Source organism: Lytechinus pictus, chromosome 12 (assembly GCF_037042905.1).
Source record: "Lytechinus pictus isolate F3 Inbred chromosome 12, Lp3.0, whole genome shotgun sequence".
Taxonomy (NCBI): Eukaryota; Metazoa; Echinodermata; class Echinoidea; order Temnopleuroida; family Toxopneustidae; genus Lytechinus; species Lytechinus pictus.
This window is the reverse complement of record NC_087256.1, coordinates 23,073,356-23,099,250: the sequence shown is the minus strand read 5'-3', so window position 1 is coordinate 23,099,250 and position 25,895 is coordinate 23,073,356. Positions and strand designations below refer to the sequence as shown.

General features: G+C 39.7%; 2 protein-coding genes across 3 annotated transcripts in view; both read left to right on the top strand.

Annotated features, from left to right (window-relative positions):
* LOC129273049 (G-protein coupled receptor 83-like) overlaps positions 1-25,895 on the top strand; it is a 182,573-nt gene that overhangs the window by 99,777 nt on the left and 56,901 nt on the right. The gene's annotated exons all lie outside the window — the stretch shown is intronic.
* Positions 484-24,572, top strand: LOC129272581 (uncharacterized). 2 transcript variants are annotated; one of them, XM_064107949.1, is made up of 7 exons: positions 484-644; positions 9,224-9,373; positions 12,171-12,327; positions 14,434-14,547; positions 16,666-16,767; positions 19,666-19,709; positions 20,347-24,572. In XM_064107949.1, exons 2-7 carry the CDS (start codon positions 9,257-9,259, stop codon positions 21,481-21,483), a joined length of 1,671 nt encoding a protein of 556 aa, XP_063964019.1. In that variant the 5' UTR covers positions 484-644; positions 9,224-9,256; the 3' UTR covers positions 21,484-24,572. The 2 variants fall into 2 exon arrangements, with proteins under 2 accessions (XP_063964019.1, XP_063964020.1); XM_064107950.1 differs by lacking the exon at positions 16,666-16,767 and having other exon boundaries at positions 504-644.

The window sequence follows — 25,895 nt, the reverse complement described above, 5'->3', positions numbered from 1 at the left end:
GGGCGGGCAATTAAGGGAGCGTGTATCACCCTTTTCCGAAAACAAGGCTAATCAAAATTCATATTTATACTTTCATCCGGGATGGGGGGGGGGGGGGCACATCCTCAATTCAAATTCATCACTAGCTACACACGCCTGCCGCAATCATATCCCGATGGAAGAAGTTTGCCTGTGCAGTAACAGGAGGAAGAAGAAGAAGCTTCCCCTTTTTTTCTTTTTTTTTCCTTGGTAGTGGAATTTTTTGGGGCCATGGCACCCCAAGCTCCCCCATTTGTGCGCGAGTGATCGACTTTTGAGCATGATAATAAATTTTGAATATCTGAATCCCGGGATCATTATCTAAAAGGTTATAGAGTCGATCAAGGGGAAGGCCATGCAACGCACTGTCTAGATCAGAGCAGAGGTCTTGGATAGGAAATAGGGAAAACCCCTTTTTTTACATGACGTCAGTGCATTCGCCCATTTTTTATAGCAGCTAGGACTAGACTAGGTGCAGTGCATGTACAGTGCATGCAATGCAGAGTCGTGTGTGCACGCTATCATTTGTACTTCACTTGGTCAAGTTGGTGGATGCGACTTAAAAACGAACTCACGGATGCAAGAGGGATCGAGCCCGTATCCAGGAAGTCCAGACCTAACGTTAGGTAATTAAATCTGACATGTTCGTAAAGTAAACAACAACCTAATTAAGACTCTAAGTTTAATTTTTAGCCAGGCAGCTGCTCAAGACAAGTTAATGATTCAGAAATTCATTCAGGCTCAGCTCAGGCAGTGCAGTCAATGCAGTAACATTGATTAAATTGTTACTAAATGTTAGACCAAAAAGCTTCCGTCTGTCTGTATGACTGAGTCTACTTGGTTGTTCCGCCGAACTACGTTGGCTCAGAATGGGGATGATATTAGTAAAATGTCAGAAATTGTTAAAATATCCCCAGAAACGCCGGTTAGAAGTGACACTGATTAGACAGCTGGCAGCCATCTTCGAGGAGTTTTTTAAAAACATTTTAATTTTTTTTTGTTTCTCCTCGTACACAGACGGCTCGCGCGTGCAGCCGCCATTATATTTATAATGCAAAATCCCCCTGACGGGGCTCATCCATTTTTGTCTTTATTCCATAAAAATATATAAAAAGAACTGAAAAAAATAAACTTAGATTTTAAAAGGAAAAAAAAAACAGTGACTTACTTTGGCTGTCGCGCAACTCCCACTCCTGGGAGTGGGATTCCTGGTTTAAACATATGGCCATTGAGTCCCTGTACAGATCGAGTTAGAACTTCGGTCTCTAGAGTGTAATTGGTGAGTGCATGCATGGAGATCTAGATTATGAGTAGACTAAAAGCTTCTGTCTCTGTATTTTAGTTGTTCCGCTGAACTGCGTTGGCTCCACCCACCAATACATAGTAAAATGTCAAAAATTGTTAAATAAACCCCAGAAATGATGGTTATTCCTGTCTAGATTATGAGCCACTTGTGCATGTACATGTATGCCACTCGCCCGGGGGGGGGGGGGGGGGCACTCAGTATATAATGCATAGTGGGTATGTGCCGCGGAGGGGACCCCCATTTTTACACTCAAATTTCCGTTCCAAGGCATAGCATTTTTGTCTTATTGAGAAAAAGAACACAGAAAGCTGCTCCAAAGCATAGCATTTTCTTTTTATCGAGGAAAAAGAAAAAAGAAATCCGCTCCAAAGCTTCGCATATTTTCCTTTACGCCGTTCCGGCCGTATTGATCTGCTACAATGAGCCGCAATTTTGGTGAAAAGCGGTCGCAAAGCGCTGTCCGACCATCGCCTCTGCGCTAGCGCACCCGGCGCCCGTGCCGCCGGGCTATAGCTGCATGCACGTATGCCCATTCCATAGGGATGAAAAAGCACTCACAAGCAGGCGACCCGTTCCAAGGACCCCCGTTTTCACACACATTTGTAGTTCCGAAGCCCGTTCCGAGGACCCTCCTTTTTACAATAAGCCCGCTCCAAGGCCCCCGTTTTTTGTCTCGCCCGCGGCACAGACCTACTACTTTTTTGGTCGAGTGCCCCCCCCCCCGGGGCCACTCGCCACTGCACTGCATGAGTCTCACCATGGGCATGGCATGCTCACTCTGCTCAGTCTAATTGATCCTCAGTTATAAAGTTACATACAACATGGCACACTCATTACAGCAGCAATGTTGTAGGGAAGATCGATAGCAAGTTCTCGCTCGGTGATGCGGATTAATCTTACCACACAGTAAAATGCACTGAAAATGCAAGTCAAATCACACAACTTTGTCGAGGGTTGATGAATTGTTATGTTCAGCAATTTCAAACGTTCATATCCAGGGGAAAGATGACATTTGACCCGGGGGGGGGGGGGGGCACTCAGTATATAATGCATAGCGGGTATGTGCCGCGGAGGGGACCCCCATTTTTACACTCAAATTTCCGTTCCAAGGCATAGCATTTTTGTCTTATTGAGAAAAAGAACAAAGAAAGCCGCTCCAAAACATAGCATTTTCTTCTTATCGAGGAAAACATGAGGAAATCCTTACGTTTAAAAATTGAAACATTGAGATTGGAATAAAGGAGAATTCCAGCCCTATCAAAGAAAGTAAACAAGTCCCTCAGGGGCACTTATCTTCCTCCGAACAGAAACCGCATCAACCCAATGCAGATAATAGGATAGGTAGTCTTGTACACATTTTGAAGGCATGAATGGTTCATCTCTCTCGCTCGCTCTCTCCCTCCATCTCTTTGCCATCTCTCTCTATCTCTCCCTCTCTCTCACACACACATACATACATACATAACTTTTATCTCTTCATCTCTCTCCTAGTCCCTCTGCCTCGGTCAAAATAAAACCATTAAGTCAAACCAAACATTAACAATGCTGTAATAGTGGTCTAGGAATTAGACTAGTGAAAGATGACTACAGAAGTATGCAACTCCGTGAAACATTGAGATCCGAGTTTTGAGGAGAAACTCGGAACCCAATGAGTCAATATGCGTTCGTTCGTACGGACATGAGAAAAGCGTTCGTCGAGAAAAGGAGACTGAATAAATTATCTTGGCTTTTACTCGGTCCTTTTCAGCCGTTCGAAGTGACATCTGGGGTAACTATCAATTTAAGAAATCTTTTTGATAAAATGAAGATGAATAAAATAGCATGCATGAAAATAAATCATAAATGTCCAGAAATTCAAGCCAGTCAGAATTAACCCGCTCCTGAGGTCAAATTTCAAGCCGCAGCCCAGCTCGGGTGATGGGCGAAGTACAGTGTAAACAATATATTTTCGGCGAATCCCTGAGACGCGAGTCAATCATTAGATTGTTCATTATTTCATTGCAATATCCCAACTTCTTCTGGTCCATTTTTCATGCTTCAAAGTTTATTTCGGGATATGAATTTTCGTTGGCAACTTTACCATTGACAATTAATACAATTTTTGGCATGGAGACTTTCATTCACCACGCCGGGTGATTTCAGTATAGCAATTCAGTCGCTGCTAAATGACTGCTTATAATCTGCGGTTATCCCTAGCACTCGAGGTCATTCTTTGGTTTGCGGAGAGGACTAATATCGCGGGTGCAGTTGATTCCATCTCAATGTTTCAATCCTGAGTACTTTATGAAAGTAAAAACTCAGAAAAATTCAAACGGGCCTGTCTCGTAATGAACGAAGAAAGAATCCGCTCCAATGCTTCGCATATTTTCCGTTACGCCGTTCCGGCCGTATTGATCTGCTACAATGAGCCGCAATTTTGGTGAATTTTGGCGGCCGCAAAGCGGTGTCCGACCATCGCCTCCGCGCTAGCGCACCCGGCGCCTGTGCCGCCGGGCTATAGCTGCATGCACGTATGCCCATTCCATAGGGATGAATACGCACTCACAAGCAGGCGACCCGTTCCAAGGACCCCTGTTTTCACACACATTTGTAGTTCCGAAGCCCGTTCCGAGGACCCTCCTTTTTACAATAAGCCCGCTCCATGCAAGGCCCCCGTTTTTTGTCTCGCCCGCGGCACAGACCTACTACTTTTTGGTCGAGTGCCCCCCCCCCCGGGCATTTGACATATGGTCCCATCTTGGGTGCCGATTTAACCCCAATATGCTCAAAAGAGCCATGGAAACTACATGTACAACACTTGAGGCATAAGCGATGTGTCGAGGTCGCCCACGTGTGAAAATGACCCAAGATATCTCGATTTGCAAGAGAATTGAGTGCAAGAGAATTGTATCAAAAGTTCATTGTAATATAACTGGGATGGAATAACAGTTGTCGTAAAAGTCACGCATATTATAAACCTTAATGTTGACCTCAGAATGGCCTTTTACCTTACCATGTGACCTCTGAACACAATAACATGCAGGTCTCTACAACCCAAGTTTGATTTGAAAGTGATGTACGGTTGCAAAGTTATGTGTCATAAGAGAGTCATGCATGTAAACTTTGACGTTGACCTGAAGATGACCTTTGACCTTAACATGTGACTTCTGACTGCAGCATAAAATGCAGGCCCCCTAAGTACATCTACCATACAAGTTTGGTTGAAAAGTGACTTACGTTTGCGGAGTTATGTGTCATAATGTTTGTGACGGATATACGACCGACTGACGATGGACGACATTTGGATGCCTGTCTCGCCTTCACCTCTGGTGGGCGAGACAAAAAAGAGCTCCTGGATATCATTCACACATGTATGAAAAAATGAAACAAATATGATTTCATGTAATAACATAAGAAAAAAGATATTTGGAATGTGACATCATCCATCTAATGAATATTCATGATGACAACTAGCGTACCTAGCGTACCAGGGGGGGGGGAGGCAGTCTGCGCCCCCTGACGAGTCACAACCCATGCAAAGGACGTATCCCTGCCCCCCTCCCCTGACGAGCTTGAAGACCTTATTTGCCCCCCTGACGAGCTTCAAGACCTTTTTTGCCCCCCCCCCCCCCCCGACGAGCTTGAAGACCTTTAATATTATTTTTTTTTGCTTGTCAATTTTTTTTGTCTGGTTTGAATGCCAAATTTTTTGGCGGACGGTTTTGCCCCCCCCTGTGGAAAATCCTAGGTACGCTACTGATGATGACATGCATATAACTGTTTTCACAATATATTGCCAAACTTTAAAATTCAATAACTTCGCTATTTGTTATCAGATTTTGATGAAATTTTCAGCATTATATTGCCCTGTGAATTTTACTCTATTCATTAATAAATGTAAACATTTTCAGCCTGGAGCACTCATTTAAGTATGATCCAGGCCACCTTGTGACAAACAGTCAGCATTCATGGAGCAGGGATAGAGAGGGGGGGGGCACACCCTTTTGAACCAGGGGTGGGGGAAGGCTTTTTCGAAGGGGTATATAGGTTGAGGGAGGGAGTCAAATTTACACACTTGGAAGGGGGGGGGGGGTGGCTGTTTGTAAAAGGCTGTGTTGAGTACAGTAGTTTTCTGAACCAGTTACAATGTATTTCCATGTATATTAAAGATCAAATAATAGCAATGATATTAACAGGAGAAAAAGGATGAGAGGTTGCATTTTTGGTTGATTTTGAATGTATGTAATGTAAATTTGCATCACTGAAGTCAATTATTAACTAACAAGGGCTAACTACTTGAGGATTGTCAAGCCTTCCAGTCACAAGAGTGCCACACTTGGTAATTTTTCAGGTGTTAAATTTGGCTTTTTTTTCACCCATAAGAATGCAAATTATTTGGCTTCTAGCACTCTCGCTAATGCTTTTATTTTTAAGTGGCATAGCCCTCGCAGAGAAAAGTAGTATTAGAAAGCAGCAGTTCCTGAGGATTATATCCTGAAATGTTCAGCCCATAACAGGCTTGAGAAGATATTTTAATAAAACAGACAAAATTATTGAGCCATTTTATTTTAACCGGGCATTCAATCTAAAAAGATTTTTGATGTGAAATCAGTATTGCCATTCTTCACATATTAAAGGGGAACACACTCATTGTATAATTAGTCTGCAGGCACAGACCCTTGATTCTTGCAATTTGCATAATGCATAATGCAGAGTCTGAAGTAGTGAGACTAGATTCACTATGTTACCTATGGCTGGCCTTATTTGTCACAGAGAATGTGGAGAGTAGTCTTCACTCTAAAGAGACTTCGTTTGGTAATAAAGTTTTAAATTTTGAGTATGTACTTGCAGACTATTAGTAATGAATTGGAACAGTGACTTGCACTTTTTAGGTATTTCCCAAAACTAAATATGGGCTTTAATGCCAGGGTAATGAAGATTTCTCTCTTTTCCACATTAAAACAAAAACAAATGAACACTTTGTCAAAAACAGGAAAAATCCCCTGACATGAATTTCCTGGTAATTTCCCTTCCATACTCTAGCATACATCATTCTTCAGTAAGCTAATAGAGTGTGTTAAAGGGGCATGCACTGAACTCAAACACAGTACATAGATCTTGTCCTGGATGCCTATGATTATGTGAACCAAGTTACTACATGTGCACCTGGGTTGAGAGTGGCAATTAATGTACACTTCAATTGAACCAATACCCTGTACAACTCATTGCACACCAAACTCAAACAAAGTACAGGGAATTTCAATAATTCCCTGTATAACTCGTGTACTGAACTCAAACACAGTACCACATGGATCTCCACATATAGGCCTAGGGTTATTTGAACCGATCTACTACACCTGGTTGAGAGTGGCAATGTACCGGTAGACTGCCATTGTACCACTTCCCTGTACAACTCGCTGATTCTACTAAATCTCTTTTAATTTCTTGTCCTTCATATTATGGTCATATTATTTTCAATGGAACTCGATATCTTTGTCTTTATTCTTTGAATTTGTGGAGGTGTCGTGGTGGTTGACTCTTAAACCAAGGGTCGAGGGTTCGAATCCCACCCAGGGCTAATGTCCGTTGGCAAGGCACTTATCCATGTTTGCCTCTCTCCACCCAGGTGTGAAATGTGTTCCCGGTAGGATGTGGACATCAATGTGATTAGATTGGCATGTGCACTGATAAACGGTTGCCTGGGCAGGATACTCCCAAGGGAGTGGAGATGGTGCACTTTATATGTGGAACACTGATGACTCCCGTGACCAGGGCAATGATAATAACAATGTAAAGAGCTTAGAAACAGAGCTTATGAGGGGCTATATTTGTAACTATTATTAATTGTTATCATCATCGCAAGCAAATCATTCCAACCTCAGAATGTTAATGCTAGTCTTCTATTTGATAGTCTTGTGTACTTTCCAGATCATTAAAGTGAAGTATTATGACAAATCAGATGTTGATTGCAAAGGTTAAACTGGGTCAAATTAGCTTCCTGAGAATTGTGAGTGAATGTAGGGCACTCACTGGAGGTCGTATGTTTTTACCCAAAAAATAAAAGTAATAATTAGGTGTCATTTTGTTGGATTTTGTTCTTATGTACATATTGTGATTTCTACCACAAATGGAATTCCTGTGCACAGTGCACACATGAAATTGGGACTAATGACAATAATAATAAACATTTGTAGCATTGTGTACTTCAGGGCCCCGTCTTACAAAGAATTATGATTGATCCGATCAATCGCAATTTTATGGAAATCCATCAGCATCATAATTTTTTCTGCAGGAAATTTGCAAAATGGCAATTGTAAACAAAGGCTCAGAACACACCAAATTTCAAGAAATTAATGAATTTATGGATGTGCATTCATATCTAGAAGTTTTTTTGAACAAACATGCATTTTATATGTTTACTTTGCTGGCTCTCCATAGTTGCGATTGATCGGATCAATCGCAACTCTTTGTAAGATGGGCCCCAGGTTACATATTCCAGGTACATGCAGGTGTTGTAAGTTACGAGCGATGAACATTGACAAATGGTGATCTTTTTCATAAGCGCTTAATAGGTTAAATCAACACCAGTGAAAACGTGGCGTATAATGTTAATACCACAAGAAAAGATCACCATTCGATGGTAAAGTGAAGTCGCTCGTAACTTACAAACAGCTTTATGAATCACCCACCAGGGCCCGGTAATATAGAACTTAGAAATTGATCATGTAGGGAAAATTACATTACAGACAGTTTTGTGAAACACCCCTCTTGTCTCTTCTTTTTCATGGATATCTAATGTAATATGGCGTTCATTCGGTTTTCTTTCGTTTGTTCATGTATGGTAATCAAATGTGTTGACTGTTTGGTGGATTAAAAAATGTGTTTTCCTGGCACTTTGTATATCTTTTTGTTTGTAAACCTGAATGCAAATCTGCACTTGACTATATTTTAAATAGTGAAAAATGTAATTTCTGTTATGTTGTGCATGACCAACGATGCAAAATTATGATGAGCAATTATGGTAAAATTGATCATGCTTATTGAAATACATGTACAAAGCACAAAAAAGCAAACAAAAAGAAGAATGGCCATTGAGCTATAAATAAAAACATAGCCACAGGGAATATTCTTGTCAGTATTAGAGGGATTGAATGTGAACAAAAGAAATAGATTTCATGCTTCTGTGCATGAAAATAGAGTTGCTTGTGAAAAGAGTCAATGAATTATTGCAGAAAATCAATTATTATTTACTGGTGAGGGGCATGAGGAATGTAGATCTTTATTGATAATAAACTTGTTTAAATGCTATCGTGCATTCTTTTTTTTTAACTGGTTTTGAATGCTGCACTATTAAATATAATGCACATTTATTGCTACTTGTTTTGGATACAATTTGCCTTTAATTCTTTATCTTTTGGGGTTGATGTTTAAAAGTTGAAAACTATTCACGATTGGGATTTTTTTCAAGTGGTTGGATTTTTCAGAAATATGAAATCAATATAATGAACTTTGTATTTTTACCTGTTCTAGACTCCTAATTTGTGTAAATGCACTCCTTTAGTACCATTCTGGTGAAGTGTAGTCTGTCGGCACAGACCCTGATTGAAAATTGATCAACAAGTTGGTGTGGAGATTTAAGATAAGACTACTAGTACCACAAATACAACTTGCTATTTCAATTCAAGAACAAGAGGGACTTTCTCAGCACAAGTCACAGTAAAGTGGAAAGTACCGGTAATAGATAAAGGAATTGAAATGAATGAATGAATGAATGAAAGAATAAATGAATTAGTGAATGAATAAATGGATAAAAAAAGATTTCAGGCTGCATATTCAGACCACTCACTGTGTGGCAGTTGCAGTAAGTTCCTACATTTATTTTCCACTATAAAACGATTTAATTTCTTTTTTGTTTTACAGCTTTGAAATTCAGATGGTGCGTGAATAGTCATCATGGCCCGTCAGGATAGGGATAGAAGGAGGCGGTTGGACCGCATGATGAAGGATTTGCACAAAGTTCCTCCCTGCGAGATCCTTCCGTATCTTACTTGCCTCAGTGAAACACGTGTGGTGAGTGAGAATAGAACAAGTGATGAGCCCCGATCTTCCTGCTGGAAAAAAACAGTGTCACATATTGTGTTTTCACAGTGTGTTAATAGTGTGTTCACAGAGTGTTCACACTGTGTTAGTAGTGTGTTTCTCAGTGTGCTCACAGTGTGTTCAAGGTGTGGTCTCAGGGTGTTAGTAGTTTGTTCACAGTGTTCACAGTATGTTAGTAGTGTGTTCTCACTGTGTTCACACTGTGTTCACACTGTGCTCACAGTGTGTTCACAGTTTGTTCACAATATGTTAGTAGTGTGTTCGCTGTGTGATCTGAGTGTGCTGACAGTGTAGTCACAGGTTGTTAGTAATTTGTGCACAGTGTTAATAGTATGTTTGTAGTGTGTTCACACTGTGCTCACAGTGTGTTAGTAGTGTGTTCACAGTATGTTAGTAGTGTGTACGCTGGGTGATCACAATGTGGTCACATGGTGTTAGTAGTTTGTGCACAGTGTTCACAGTATGTTAGTAGTGTGTTCACACTCACAGTATGTTAGTACGGTAGTGTGTTCACAGTGTGTTGGTAGTCTGTTCGCCGTGTGATCACAGTGTGCTCTCAGTGTGTTAGCGTGTTCACAGAGTGTTAGTAGTGTGTTTGCTGTATGATCACATTGCGCTCTCAGTGTGTTACTAGTGTGTTCACAGTGTGTTAGTTGTGTTTTAGTAGTGTATTTGCTGTGTGGTCACAGTGCGCTCTCAGTGTGTTATTAGTGTGTTCACAGTATGCATACAGTCTGTTATATATAGTTGACTAACTACTTGCATGCAAAGTTGTGATTCACATTGTTGAATGCCCCTATTGAACGCTGTGAAGATAATTACCTAACACACTCTTTACATCTCAAGAGTGTGAGTGTCCAGTTAGTTCACACATAGAAGTGGGCCATTTGAAAATGTGATTTTAATTGTCAAAATGCTCAAATCTAATGTAATTTTACACTATGTTCCATACAATGAACACACTGAACACATTATGAACACACTATGAACACACTGCAAACACACTTTGTTCATGCTGTAAACACCCAGTGAAAACATAATGAACACACTGCGAACACACTTTGTTCATGTTGTAAACAAACAGTGAACACACTATGAACACACTGCGAACACACTTTGTTCATGCTGTAAAGACCCAATGAAAACAATGAACACACTATGAACACACTGTGAACACACTTTGTTCATGCTGTAAACACCCAGTGAAAACATAATGAACACACTGCGAACAAACTTTCTTCATGATGTAAACAAACAGTGAACACACTATCAACACACTGCAAACACACTTTGTTCATGTTGTAAACACCCAGTGAAAACATAATGAACACACTACGAACACACTTTGTTCATGCTGTAAACAAACAGTGAACACACTATGAACACACTTTGTTCATGCTGTAAACACCCAGTGAAAACATAATGAACACACTGCGAACAAACTTTGTTCATGATGTAAACAAACAGTGAACACACTATGAACACACTGTGAACACACTTTGTTAATGCTGTAAACACCCAGTGAAAACATAATGAACACACTGCGAACACACTTTGTTCATGCCGTAAACAAACAGTGAACACACTATGAACACACTGTGAACACACTTTGTTCATGCTGTAAACACCCAGTGAAAACATGAACACACTTTGTTCACGCTGTAAATACACCATGAACACATTATGAACACACTGTGAACAAACTTTGTTCATGATGTAAACAAACAGTGAACACACTATGAACACACTGTGAACACACTTTGTTAATGCTGTAAACACCCAGTGAAAACATAATGAACACACTGCGAACACACTTTGTTCATGCCGTAAACAAACAGTGAACACACTATGAACACACTGTGAACACACTTTGTTCATGCTGTAAACACCCAGTGAAAACATGAACACACTTTGTTCACGCTGTAAATACACCATGAACACATTATGAACACACTGTGAACACACTTTGTTCATGCTGTAAACACACTGTGAACACATTTATGAACACACTATTAACACACTGTGAATACACTTTGTTCTTTCTCCTAGTGCCATGAGATACCTTAAGTAAAGTGTGAGCCATTCACCTCATTTAAGCTACCATTCATACCACTATTACAAGCATTTTTGGAGGCGTGATAGGTCAGAGGATAGAGGGAGGATTGACCAGCCACCCCAAAACTAACAATAAGTTGCCAGAGAAGGTTCTCTGTAAATTATAGCCAAAAAGTAATTTGGTCTCCAAAAAGCAGAAATGTCAAAATTAGCTTCTCTGAAAGATCAAGTTTCTTTTCTATACTGTCAAAATTTAAAATTACAAAGTTAAAGAACCCCCCAGATACTCAAGTTTTCTTGACACTATTTTTTCTCAGGACTGCTTGGAAGTTTTACAGAGATTGCTTAGTGTGAACATCTCATGCTTGAGCAACTCCCAGACTTCAAACCGTATTTTCTCCTTATTTTTTTTGAAGCTCTCAACAAATTTCTTCTAAATTTAATCAAGTACTTGAATGGGTTATTGTTGACCAATTTTTTACGAGTTATATATCATTTTAGATCTTTTTGCTCTATAAATCCCATTAATGATCTGAAAATTCATATTGGCCAACTTTCATATTGTTGGTTTTGGGTTGGATTGTCAACGGGTTTCCTTCTTTTGTGGGACACATTGTGTAGAGATTAGGAAAGCATAGCAATTGTCATTTATTTCTTCTCATAATCAACATTCTGAAACTGTCTGTATGATCGTAATGCACTGTTTATTCAGGAGCAAGTTCGAGCAAGGGAAAATAATCAAGGACCTACCATTGCAGCTGCAGAGCTCTTTGAAGAACTTCCGAAGAGGGAGGGTTGGTTCAGCGACCTTATAAATGCACTCAGAGAGATTGGACGTGACACGCTTGCTGAGGCACTGGAAGGGCCAGGTGGGATATACCTCCTTTTATACAGGTCACTAGCATTGATTATACCCAGGAGTCTGCACAGTAAGGGTGTTAGCACTAACAGATCCCTATTGGGTCCAGAGTAAACATCTTTCAGTTTACGATGTCAAACTTTGATCAGATATGTGAAAAAGGCTACGTTGTGCATCGTTACAACATAACCGGTTGTGAGAGGGCCTCTGTTAGCACATTGTTAGCGCTTTCAGCATTTCTGTATGACAGCAACTGGTCAATCCTTGTTGTATTCTTGTGCCTGTACCTACCGTAGATGATTGCTAGAGGCATCATATTTTCAAGTTTTTAGTCCATCCGTCCATTGAATTTTTCATTCTCACAATAATATAAGAAAGCCATAAGACAGACCAGTGTGAGTAATTATGGTCTGATTTTTTTTTATATCAAGGTCAAAGATCAGAGGGCACAGTGGTCATTCTGTGGATTACTAATAGAGTGTTTGAGGGACCAACTTCCAACTTAGTTCATGCAAAAAGGTCAGGGTGATATGATTTGAATTGGGGTCATAAGGTCAATGGTGTCAGAGGTCTTTGTATATTTGAAAAAAAATCTCTTTCTTGAGTTAACTTGGGAACTGTTTGGGGGATCAATATGAAAAGAGTTTGCATATATGTGAGTTAGAAGTGGCCTGATTTTTTTTAGGTTTGTGGGTCACAAGGTCAATGATCAAAGGTCACAGAGAACAAAAATGGAAGTGTGTGTACTAATTGAACCAATCATTTGCCATTTATTCTTATTGATTTAATTTTTGAAATATAGGTCATTCTATCGGGTTTGGGCAAATTTGAGACAGAATTAGACAAGGCATATGTATCTGCCAATAATCAATTTGTAATAAATATGTTGTGCCTCTATTGGTTTACTTTATCGAATGAAATGTGTTGTAATTTTAGACCTTAAGGCCACCGCACACCTTACGACCCGACCAGTCGCCGACTGGCTTGCGACTGAGTGAGGGGAGATACGACATGTCAGCTTCAGAGTCGCAGAACGGTCAGAGACAAGTCGCAAGGAAAATCGGAAGGATTTGACATGTCGAATCCTTATGACTGGATCGCAAGCTCAATCCAAATTCCAGCCAATCAGACAGCAGAGTTGCACGACGCGTATATGATAAACAACGCGCATACGCAGTAGTAAACGCATTCTCTTTGTTGTTATGCCAAAAAGCAAAAAGCGCATGCGTGAGTCGCAAATCGGATCGCAAGGTGTGCGGTGTCGTGACTTATGACTACCTTGCGATTCATCTCCCCTCTCTCAGTCGCAAGCCAGTCGCTGACCAGTCGGGTCGTAAGGTGTGCGGTGGCCTTTAGAGTCGGTCTATTGCCCATGTCATGATGTCCCTTTGACGTTTTGACGTTTTTAGTGATTTTTTTTTTTTAGCTGTGCACAACAAATTCATAAGTCATAAAATATTTCAATTTCAAACATGGAGTTTGTGGTAGGTGTTCTTCATGGCATGGGCACATCAAAACTTCGCCACATCTGAATTGATCTTCATAGTGAAATTAAAAGTTTGATACCCCTGTTACATGTATGCCACTGCATGGTCACACTGGTGAACCTAACTCCAGGCCGACCAATTCTATTATGCAATTTCTAATGGCATATCGTAGGTCGGTTTGAAGTCAGCTTCGTTGGTGTTACTGTTACTGCCGCAGCCCGAACAGTCCGAAGACGTGTGGAGGTCCTCGGGAGAATTGTGACTATAGTAGCATGGACATAATGATAATAGCAGTAATGGTGTACTCGGGGTAGCCACTTCAGTTCCGAAAGCTGGTTTCCTAGCAAGCCCCTTTATTGTTATTACCCCAGCTTTAGCTCATCTACATGTACCTAGGCACTCAAGTATGGGAAGGAACTTTCTCTTACCGGGCACCCATTCACCTCACCTGGGTCGAGTTGCAGTACAATGTGGGTAAATTTCTTGCAAAATTAAATCAAATCCATGTCCCTCAGATTGAAAGATGAGAGTCATTACCACTAGACCATGACGATGACCCCAGTATTGTAACTTGTTGCACCATTCTGTTAGAATGAGACATAAATACATGCATCTTTTACTTTTAACAGAGAGACAATCCTCATCCTCGGGATCATCTCACAGCGGAGCTTCCGGAATGAGTTTCCAAAGTACTCAGACAAATCAGGTTCCATCAAGACAGCAGTGTACACCAGCAAATCCAGGTACAGCACTGACTACATGTATATACTTATCCATGTCCTAGGGCAACAAGGTGTAATGGTAATGGTAAAGGAGACACTGAACCCTTAGTGACTCAATGATGTTGGGTTCCTGATGTGGTTCCATGACGGTTCCTCCTGTGACTCTTGTTCCTATGGGAGATCCCCACATTAAGCCAAACATGAACCCCGTCACCAAACCTATTTTTAGCCTTAATCCTGTCCTCGCATCATTCTGAACCCATAAAAACATAAGCTCAACCTTCACATATATCTTCAGAAAAATTAGCAGAGAAGCGATTGTGGCAGGAGCGAATGTGTCTTGGGGCAGGGGAGCAGTCTGCCCCCCCCCCCTGACGAGCTTGAAAGACCTTTTTTGCCCCCCCCCCCCCTGACGAGCTTGAAGACCTTTTTTTTTTGAGACCTTAAAACAAAAGTATAAAGTTACACATGACTTTCAATACACACGACTGGAATGTGTTCTTAGGTGCTAAGTCAGCTATATAGGGATAAAGCATTTAGTACAAGAGAGGGGTCACCAGTCGTGCATGAAGTCATTTGGAACCTTTGAACAGCTTTATGAAAGACCCACCTGGGTCCCATGATGTTTTTGCTTAGGGAGGTATGATGGAGCTGATTTCTGTGATTGATGTCATTGACAAATTCTTCTAATCAATTGTAAATATCAGCCTCACGAGCAAACACTAAGCTTTATGTTACAGGTGGGTGTTTCAAAGCTGCTTGTAACCTAAGAGCGACTTGAAGAACGACTGGTGAGCCTTTCTTACGCACTGAATAATCACCAATGAACATTCAATGGTGAATACCATCTACCACAAGAAAGGATCACCAGCCCGGGGGGGGGGGGGGGGCACTTAATTGACGGGTGGGTACCATGCGCGACCAAAAAACACATCAAAAGGATGTCCTTTTCAAGATAGGGCACGTTACGTACGTAACATAATAAGGGTGTCAAGAGCACTAAAATAATGAAAAAAGGGTATCTATTTCGCTAGGAAAGCTACGTGTCTAGGGTCAAATTTGTGGGGTGTACAAAAAAAAACCCAAAATGATTTATAAAGGATATACCTTTTTGCCCTAACAGTCAACACTACGTATTTAGACTACGATTTGTGCGAGGTGTGGGAGGTGGGGCCGTATTACACCCAATGATGTAGGTAAAGGTAAAACCGACATCCATGACTAGCAATTAAAATATTGCTGTACTTGTTTAGGTGATCAATTCAGGAAATGCTTGCCAAGAGTATCGTTTTTTTTCAAATACTTGTATGGGTAGGGTTTCACACGCCATTACTTGTTAAGGGGTGCATTTTCAGAACATGGAAAATACTTGGTTAGGGTGCTTTTCGAGACCCATGGTCGCGCATGGTATCCACTCGTCAATGGAAGTCCCCGGGATCACCAGTCATTCGGACTTACAGTCACTCTTAAATATGAATGAAACCTTTGGAACGAGTAGGCATGTGTCGAAACAGAAAAATCAAAGAATAAGAACAAAGAAAGTTTGAGAAAAATCGGACAAATAATGAGAAAGTTATAAGCATTTGAATATTGCAATCACTAATGCTATGGAGATCCTCCCATTGGCAATGCGACAAGGACGTGTGATGTCACATGTGAACAACTTTCCCTTTGATGGACTATAAAATACCCTCAAAATGTCTCTTTCTGCTTTTTCTTGTGGTGATACAAACTCTTTATCCATGATGTATTATTTAAAAATCTGTATTACATGCCCTCCTGCAGAAAGAACACATGATCTACTGATAGATGTGATAAAAGAGGCAATTTACGTGAAATGTATACTAAAGTAATGGGGAGAGTTGTTCACAAGTGACATCACACATCTTTGTCGCATTGCCAATTTGAGGATCTCCATAGCATTAGTGATCGCAATATTCAAATGTTCATAACTTTCTCATTATCTGTCCGATTTTTCTCAAAATTTCATTGATCTGTTTCATTGATTTTTCTGTTTTCACACAAGCTATCTTGTTCCAAAGGTTTCATTCTCCTTTAACTTACAAACAGCTTTATGATATGGCCCCCATTGCTATTACAGTGTCCCTCAGAATACTCACTCTTTACATTCTCCTGCAGTGGGGTATGCTCAGCAGCCTCAAGGTCAACTTGGAAGACCGCTCGAACCTGAAGCATCCTTCACACCTGTCAAACCAGAAGGGAAAGATGTCCAGTGCAAGGGTAAGGGCAATCACACAATGACTTTACATTGGATAATTCAGGGCCCAGTCTCACAAAGAGTTAAGATAAAAAAATGGAAAGCCACCAACACCGACATCTAGAATGCTTACATGTACATCCGTTCAGAGTGTTTTAAAGCGACCTTCAATTGACAATTCATGGGAAAATAGAATCAATACATCATTTGCAAAAGGTCAATTGACTTGCATTATATAATCCGTCCGCCATGAGAGCCCGTCCGACAAATGCAATTAAAGTGTGGACAGCACGAATTTGTCCAAACTCGTGATCATTACTTTGGGTTGTCGCAGTTCTAGTTTCCAACAATTCCTAGACTCTTAGCAGGTCTCTTGATTGCTAAACCAAAATAAATAACCTTTGTGAAGTTACATGTCTCAAAGTAAAATCACGCAGTTTACTTCAGGTTGGTTAGTCTTCTAACTATCGCTCTCCTATTATATGCTTTTCACACTGTACTTTTTTTCCTTAACCCCGGGAAATTGCCCATCAATTTCCCAGGGTTAAGCTTAGCCCACTTCGTTTTCACACTACGTTTTAGCAAAGTGGGCTAGCACGGTAAATAGTACGGTACTATCTGGCCCTGCAAAAAAGCAGGGTTAGCCGGCTTATTGTGGTGCTAGCACCACAATTGCAGTGCTAAGAGATGCAGTGTGAAACCAAACTGGGCGAAGGAAAAGTGTGGCTAAGCATTAGCCAATCACAGAAGTCGAAATTGCATGTTAATCACGCTCTGTGTGGTAAAATCATCAATATTCAAGAGCTGAGGGATAGTCCGGGATAGGGCATTAACCACGGCTAATCAGATAGAATGGGGTTAAGAAAGACAGTGTGAATCCAAAAAAAGATAGTATAGGGTTAAGGATAGTCTGGGGTTGAGGATAGTATGAGGTTAAGGAAATGTGTATATTACACAACACCCCCTGGCATGCAGCCGAGTGAGATTTGAATCCCGTCTCTGTTCTGAGAATAGCCTTGATTTCCCCATGATTTGTCAATTGAAGGTCGCTTTAAATCTAAGACTTCAATACTCATTGCCCGGGGGGCCACTTACATTGACGAGTGGATACCATGCACGACCAAAAAGGATGTCTTTTTCAAGATAGGGCACGTTATGTACGTAACGTGATAAGGGTGTCAAAAACACAGAAATAATGAAAAAAGGGTATCTATTTCGCTAGGAAAGTTACGTGTTTAGGGTCAAATTTGCGGGGATGATAAAACAATTTTTTTTTTTTTTTTATAAAGGATGTCCTTTTTGCCCCAACACTACGTGTTTAGAGTCTGATTTGCGCGATTTGTAGAAGGTGGGGTTGTACAAAACCAAATGATGTGTATAAAGGCAAAACTGACGACCGAAGGACCCGTGACATAACAATAAAATATACTTGTTTAGGGGTTCATTTCAGGGAATACTTGCCAAGAGTATCGTTTTGTTTCCAATACTTGTTAAGGGTAGGGTTTCACACGCCAATACTTGTTAAGGGGTGCATTTTCAGAATATGGAAATTAAGTGTTTAGGGTGCTTTTCGAGACCTCGTGGTCGCGCATGGTATCCACTCGTCAATGGAAGTGCCCCCCCCCCCCCGGGACTCATTGCCTGTTCACAAATCAATGTGCTCCTTATTGTTTCCCAAAGGGATGTTGTCCTTTATGTTTAAAAAAATTGTGAAATTAATGGATTTCCATATATTAATTGGATCATGCACAAACATGACTGGGGCTCTATTTTATAAAGAGTGTGAACTCTTATTACTCTCTGCTTGAATGTATGCTTGTGATCAACGTTAAAGGGTTTTATTATATGAAGGAAAATAATCATTTTCATGCCTGTTTTAACATAAATTTGTGATAGTTTGATATTAATTTTGGATTACATGAACATGTAGGAAGAACTTCATATGATTCCCCCCCCCCTTTTTTGTCAATTATATTAATAATAACTAACTGTGTTAGGTGGACAGGGCCATTGTGGAAAGCAGGGCCCCGTCTTCCAAAGTGTTGCGATAGATCCGATCAATCGCAACTATGGACGGCCAGCGATGCCAACATGTATTATGCATGCTTGTTCAAAATATTTTCTAGCTATGATGTATATTCATGCATTCTTCGTTTTCTTATAGATGCACTGTGCAAATTTATGACACTGATGGATTTCCGTAGAGTTAGGATTGATTGGATGAATCGTAACTCTTTGTAAGACTGGCCCCAGTTCTGAAACTGACAAGGCTACCCCGTATAAATAAAACTACAGATAAATAAATGAACAAAGTAAATATTGTTGATCATACAATTCACCTTACTTGCAAGGTTTGCAACAGAACCTAGTGAGAGATGTTTCACAAAGCTTTTTTGTGCAATGGAACTTTTTTACTAAACATCAAGTAATTCTCTTTAAAAATCTCATTTGACACAATTTCTCAGTTGTTCATAAAGTCATCCATTACCTAGAAGCTGTGTGAAACCACCTCTTGTGTGTGAGGGTGTGTGTGTACACCTGTTACTGTTGTCGGTGACCCCGTGCACAAATCGTAATGAATTTAATTTACCAATTTTTCCTTTGATAAGGCATTCATCTACACTTGCCATTCTCTACCCAGGTGTAGTAAATTGATACCCGGTAGGAAGGAATTCCTTGAATGCTCGAGCGCCCGATCAGGGTAGCCGTTGCCAAAGCTCAGGGTAATAGTATGCAGCACTTAAACATTGCATTTAAGCACTATATAAATGTTGTGTATGAATATTATTTTATTGTTATTTTTATTTTAATATTCAGTTGAACAGGAAGTAAAAAAAGTCCTTTTAGGGTTAAAACATTGTATTAAGTGCTACATAAATGTTGTGTATTAGTATTGTTATTAGTATTATTTTTGTTCTCAGGTGAACAGGAAGTCAAAAAAAGTTTTTGTGAAGATCCTGAACAGGTAGGTAATAGTGTCTTTATGCATGCGTGTTGGTGACTAACCCTTTTCAAAGAATTCATCTGACATAATAACATCCCATGTGTGCTGATTATGCACACAAGTTGGGGAATTCTGTCAAGCCAGGGAATTTCTGGAATGGCGGGGGAATCAAATGTTCTTCTTAAATAAAATAAAAATATGGGGAATTCATGTCAAATTCTTCTTGGAGGGTCTTGGAAAGCATTTACTCAAGATTTTAAAAGTATTAAAAGACTTGAAGAATTGCCTAGATGGTTTAACAAAAAAGTGTTTAAATTATATTGGTGTTTTCAATTTAGTATAATTACTGTTTAGTCAATCATAATGTGGTTAAGTTACCAACTTTTTCCATTTGACACTTTTTTTATTAGTATTCAAATTATTTTGGTTATGCCCGTTTTATTCCTTTGCAATTTTTCCTGGAGTGATTGGTCTTAAACCTACATGTAGTCAGTGAGCTGTAGGTTATTTGAAAATTCCCTGAAAATTCTATTAACAAATTTAAACTGCTAAAATGGGCTTATGTGAAACTGAATAGATAGGAATCTGTTATTTCATTTTGTAGAAAGATGTTTCTGTGGATGAGAAGTAAAATTTTAATGTTTATTACCCTTGACAGCGTCCTCCACCTCCTACAGCCGAGCTTCCTACGCCAATACAGGAGAGGATGCCAGAAGCTCCCGCACCTCATCAGTCAAGGACGACTGATAGGGATTCTCCGGCACCTAGTTGTCCCAACCATGATCAACAGAGGTATGATTCCGAATCCGATTCATCCAACACAAGTCCACCACAAGGAGGACATTCATCACGGGTGACGAGACGAATGACAGGAAAGGCAGAGGAGTCTGTTGTAAAGATGATGGCCAGCAACCCATCTTCCGATAGAGATGCCGGTCCCAGCTGTGAGCAACAGTGGCACAATGATTCCGAATCTGACACATGTAACACCAGTCCATCTAACACCAGTCCACCAGAGGCGGAAGAGTCGGTTGCCAAGATGTTGCCAAGAAGCAGCCCATTGCCAGGGAAAGATGCTGGTTTGGATGGTGTCAGTGTCAATCCAAGACATGGAGGGCTTGCTGGAAACGAGGCTGCTCCTGGGAGGGTGAAAGAAGATATAGAAATAGGGAGAGATGAAGAGAAGAAGAGAGTAGAGGGGAAGAAGGATGAAGAGGAGTGGAATAATCAAAATACAATAAACCACATGAAACACCTCAACGTCTCTAAACCAAGTAACATCCCAGGCAAGGTGAATAACCTTAGCCCAACTAAAGCTTCAGGGCAGTCTCCCAATGTTGAGGTTGGAGAAGAGGATCTCAACATTGAGATAGGGAATATAGAACGCTTGTCATCCGGTACCCACTCCTTGTCATCTCGCGAAATCGATCCTAGGAACAAGGAAGCTGTGGAACCTCTAACCGAGAGCGACATTTTGATAAGCAAAAGCCTGACAGCATCCTCTCAAAGCGGTTCATGCCTTCAGCAAAATAATGATGGTAATAAAGAATCCTTGGGTGGGGCACATAAAGCGGGCAGCAAAGATGGTGGAAGGGGTGGTAGCGATCCTGTTGGCGCTATCGAAGGGGGAGCAGCAGCCCCCAATGGAGAGGTGCAGGGGGACGGTGAAGTACCTTGTATGGAGGATGCAAGCAACGACAACCAAGGTGGTCTGATTATGAGAATGGGTAGTGTGGTTAGGGGTTATCTGCCTGCTGTCTTGAATTCTGTCAGTGATCGTATACTGAACCCTTGATAGAGTCACTGAATACTTGCTCAGCCGTGGCTCTGCGAGCATAAACAGAAAACTCCTACAGAATTTCTAGTGTTGGAGAATGGGGATAAAACACCTCTCGAGAATGTTAATAATGAATAAAATAGGATTTGTACAGCGCACATATCTACTTTGTTATGTGCTCAAGGCGCTCCTATATTACCCTGGCTAAGCTAGTCTACTGATGCCAGTGCTTAAAGCTGTTTGAGGAATTTCTTCCTGCCGGTGAAGTTGGGTTGAGTGCAGCGCAATGTGGGTAATTTTCTTGCAGAAGGAAAACACACTATGGCGGGGAATCGAACCCACGTCCCACAGTACCACAAGACCACAACGTCCCCACATATTCTATCCTACCCTGAAAGACTATGGACTGCCCCACATCATTCTGCGATTAGTATCAATATGAAAAGCTGGCCTTGTAGTCTGCAAGTGCAGACTAAACCTTAAGAAATAATTCCATGACTAGGGTGGCGACTGGACTTACAAACCGACATAGTTCGTTTAATATCCGCCGAGGGAATATAGCGTGGAATAGGTAGAAATTAAGCATGTTTTCATGCAACTTTCCTCCACCATGCTTTAGCATTTGTTGGGAGCAAATCCGGAAATCTCATACACTGTACATGATATTGAGAGGGAAACAAATATTAAGAGACCAATTCTAAGGATTTTTTTCTTGTGAAAATTGTATACATGCCTAAGGATCTTACTTGGAAAAAGGTCACCGTTCTGAGCGGCACATCCTCGTATACCTAATATATGTGAGTAACCCCAGGCAGAAAACTCACTAAAAATCGTAATTTGCTTGTGCAAATGAACATTCGGTAGCACCACTTTCCATTGTTTTGACTCATGCATGAATTATGAATGTTGAGATGAGCTTCAAATGAATGAGGAGAAACATATCCTTCCATGCATGTACATCTCATGAAGCAAATTTATGATTAGGATAGTATAAAGTGGCACTGAATTACGGTTTCATTTTTTCTGAGATGCACTGTATACATGTAGCTTATGATTACACTTGGGACACCAGAATTCATTGACAAACATCTAGCATGGTATTCTAATTTTTGCCCCCAAATCAAGACCTCTCACTTATTAAAAAAAAACCTCTTCATATTAGTGTTCTGCTTCTTTTGGAAGAAATTATTCTTATGCTCGTTTATCCATCACCTTAAGCAAAATTGATGATGAATAGACTTTCAAAAGACTTTAAAAAAATAGCACTCTCCTATTTATTGAGAGTTGAAATACATGTCTTGCCAAGTTTTTAAATCCAAAGAATCTCAATGTATGCTCTATTTATTTGTGATGAACACTTACCCAATCTTGAAGAGAGTCAATGCATGATTGCAGTGTTTGGCTGCAGAGGGAGGAGGGGAGGGGGCAGGGGGCAGGAAGGCTTGTACTCAGTATGCAACTTTAGGGTGTCTCAAAGAGGCAAAAGTAAAAAAAAGAACAAGTGAAAAAAGAAGTTGAATGAGTTCTAAGGACTCCGTCTCAGATATGATTTTGAATTTGCCCCTATACTTGCTTCCGGTCTCGGATATGCACCTGTTTGTGGAGGTTTTGCCGTACGAAACCAGGTTTCTAATGGCTGTCCTTGGTCTACGGAGGATTAACTGAACATAGAGCCTTTCACTTTTCTACTTTCAGAGCAAACGTTAGTAAAGTCCGTCTATCCAGCTCAAGAGGTAACTCTGATGATAGACAGATACTCTTAAATACAGCACTACTTACTTATCAAAGATAAACTTATGTCTTGGCAAATTTAGATTTATCAAGAAAACTGTTGTTAATTTGTATATATATATAATCATTAGAGACATTTTTTTCTCGTAAATTTGATGATTTAATGCATATATGTTTTCAGGCAAAATGTAGGAATGCATGATGTTGCAATTTGTACTTAAAGATAATGCTGAATGTTGATAAAAAAAGTTATTTATAATGCACAAAATCCACTCTGCAAAGTGATCAAATGTAGTCCAGTAGGATGTAAAAGGAAGAAAAGAAAAATATACATCAACAAAAAGGAAAATCAAATAGTGGCATAATTGGGCAATGCTTTCATTTATTAGCATAAATGAATTTCTTGTAACCAAGTTTTGAAGATTGTACAGAGCAAATGTATGTTTGTTGATTGTTCGTCCGTCCTTCAGTCCTTATTCCATCCTGTCTCCATCCTCGTGATATCTACAGAGTCATTTGAAATATCTGAAAATAATGACTGATTTCCGGTCACTGGGCTATAAGGTCAAAGGTCATTTTGGTCAATAAAAACTTTGACAATTTTGTGGTGTCAACGTCTAAAACTTCACCAATGGTTAAAATTTGAGTGAGATTTGAACATACTGGTAATCAGGTATAATGTCAGGTCAAAGATCAAGGGGTCAAGGTCAAAGGTTCAGTCATGGCTCATCAACCATAAATTGATTATAGATAACAGATGAATCAAAATTAAACTTAATCCATCAAATTATCCAAAATCAAACTAAATCCATTATGTGATGGATGATCTCATGAGATTTTCAATTTTTTTGTTTATTTTAGAATTTAAGCAATGTATTTCAAATTGTGTGCAGTGAAGAATCAAAGTAGTTAAAATCTGCAATACTTCCATCTCTAGGCGTATATTAGCAATGCCAGATTTAGGTTTATATTGTCTTAGTGATATCTTTTGTCAATTAAAAAATCATAGCTTTATTATATGACCTATTTCTTTTAGACTTTCACCTTTTCATTTTTATTTTGCCTTTCACAAAAATAATTGTATAACACGGCCAGATTCTTACATCATTATGTCTTTAGAAAATAGAAAAAATAGAAAAAAAGAAGAAGATTATTGATAAGAATTCTGATTGATTTTGTGGCCTTTTTTTGTTGTTGGAAATTTACTAAATAATTGTCAATCAATTAATTGATACAGGACACTAAACATCCATTTTTGTTACGTTGTTAAAGTTATATCTTATGAAGATAATTGTAGAATTCATGTTACATGTCTTTAAGTGTCAAATGTTGACATGTGTTGAGAAAGTTGTTAAATATATGAACTATTTAAACTACTGAATGAATAATCGTCATTAACGTCATTGAAGTGAATTGTACTTTATTATGAATATATATGGAAATAAGGATCTAAATTGCCAACATGAGCGTGTTGTTATGAAATTGATTGTTTACATGTCATGTATGAATGTAGATATGGTTGTGAAACTGAAAGAAAAAAAAACTTACCAAAGAGGTGATTTCCCATCAACATTTCAATGACTTTCTCCGCATTTCCTCTGAACAGTATTAGCTTGTGTTGTGTTTGTGAATGGGTATATATCTGCATGAGGGTGTGTTTGCCTGTGTGTGGGATTCCCAAATATTGCGCAATACTGTAACTTATCAGTTCACGGCTGTTGACTTGTTAAGAGACCTCGTCTTTACGCCGTGGTTTTACGTAATAATTGTCTCTATATGAAAGTCTATCTTATAAGGAGGGGGGGGGGGGGTCGTTAGGAAGGGGCTATCAATATAGAGAACATTTTCTGACTTATTTCAAAGGTACGTGCCAGGGGTGTGAGAGTTTATTTATTTTTCATTTCAGCTTTTTAGTTGATTTCAGTTATTTTGTTTGACTTTCAGCTGAACTTAAGTCTTCAGCTCATTTTAGCTTTCATCTGCAGTACAAAAATATGAGAGCTCTTCCAAGCCATTTTCAAGACTTTGTAGCCTTTCCCGGTTCTTTTTATTTTTGGTCACTGATCACCCCTCACACCCCTACTCTGGGACATGCAAGCTATATTACTGCTGTTGTGTCGAGCGAATTTGTTTTCCTCAACATAAGACCCCTAAGATCGAACAAAGACTTGCGTATACAGGGCTTAGAGATCGATCTGTATTTAAAACCCAATAACATGCGATAGTAAACATAACCGGTCCCGGTGAACCGTCCTTCGTGGTGCTTTGTTAATTGCCTGGGAACTAATATATTTTTGAATGTGATTCTCCCCTCACTTCTGACATGTTTATGTATATTCTACTTATCAATTCCAGATTTTCAGACAATTGCCAATTTTCATGAAGTTGTAAGATTTTGGAAAATTAGATTATAGTTTATTTATGAAACAACTCTTTCTCACACACATGTTCGTTTACTTACGGTCATGCAGGTTTGTTGGATAATTATCTTTATCAGTAAGTATATATTGATATACCGTGCGTATACAAAAAAGTTTACACTTTGGAAAAGCCCTGGGAAATAAAAAATATACAACATGTGGTTAAATTTTTCACATGTAATTTTGTGTTTAGGTCTCATCTATCCAATAATAGTAAAAGTTTTGACAGAAAGAAACACTTTAGTGAGCAATGTCCATTTTTGTAAAGCTCGCAGAAAT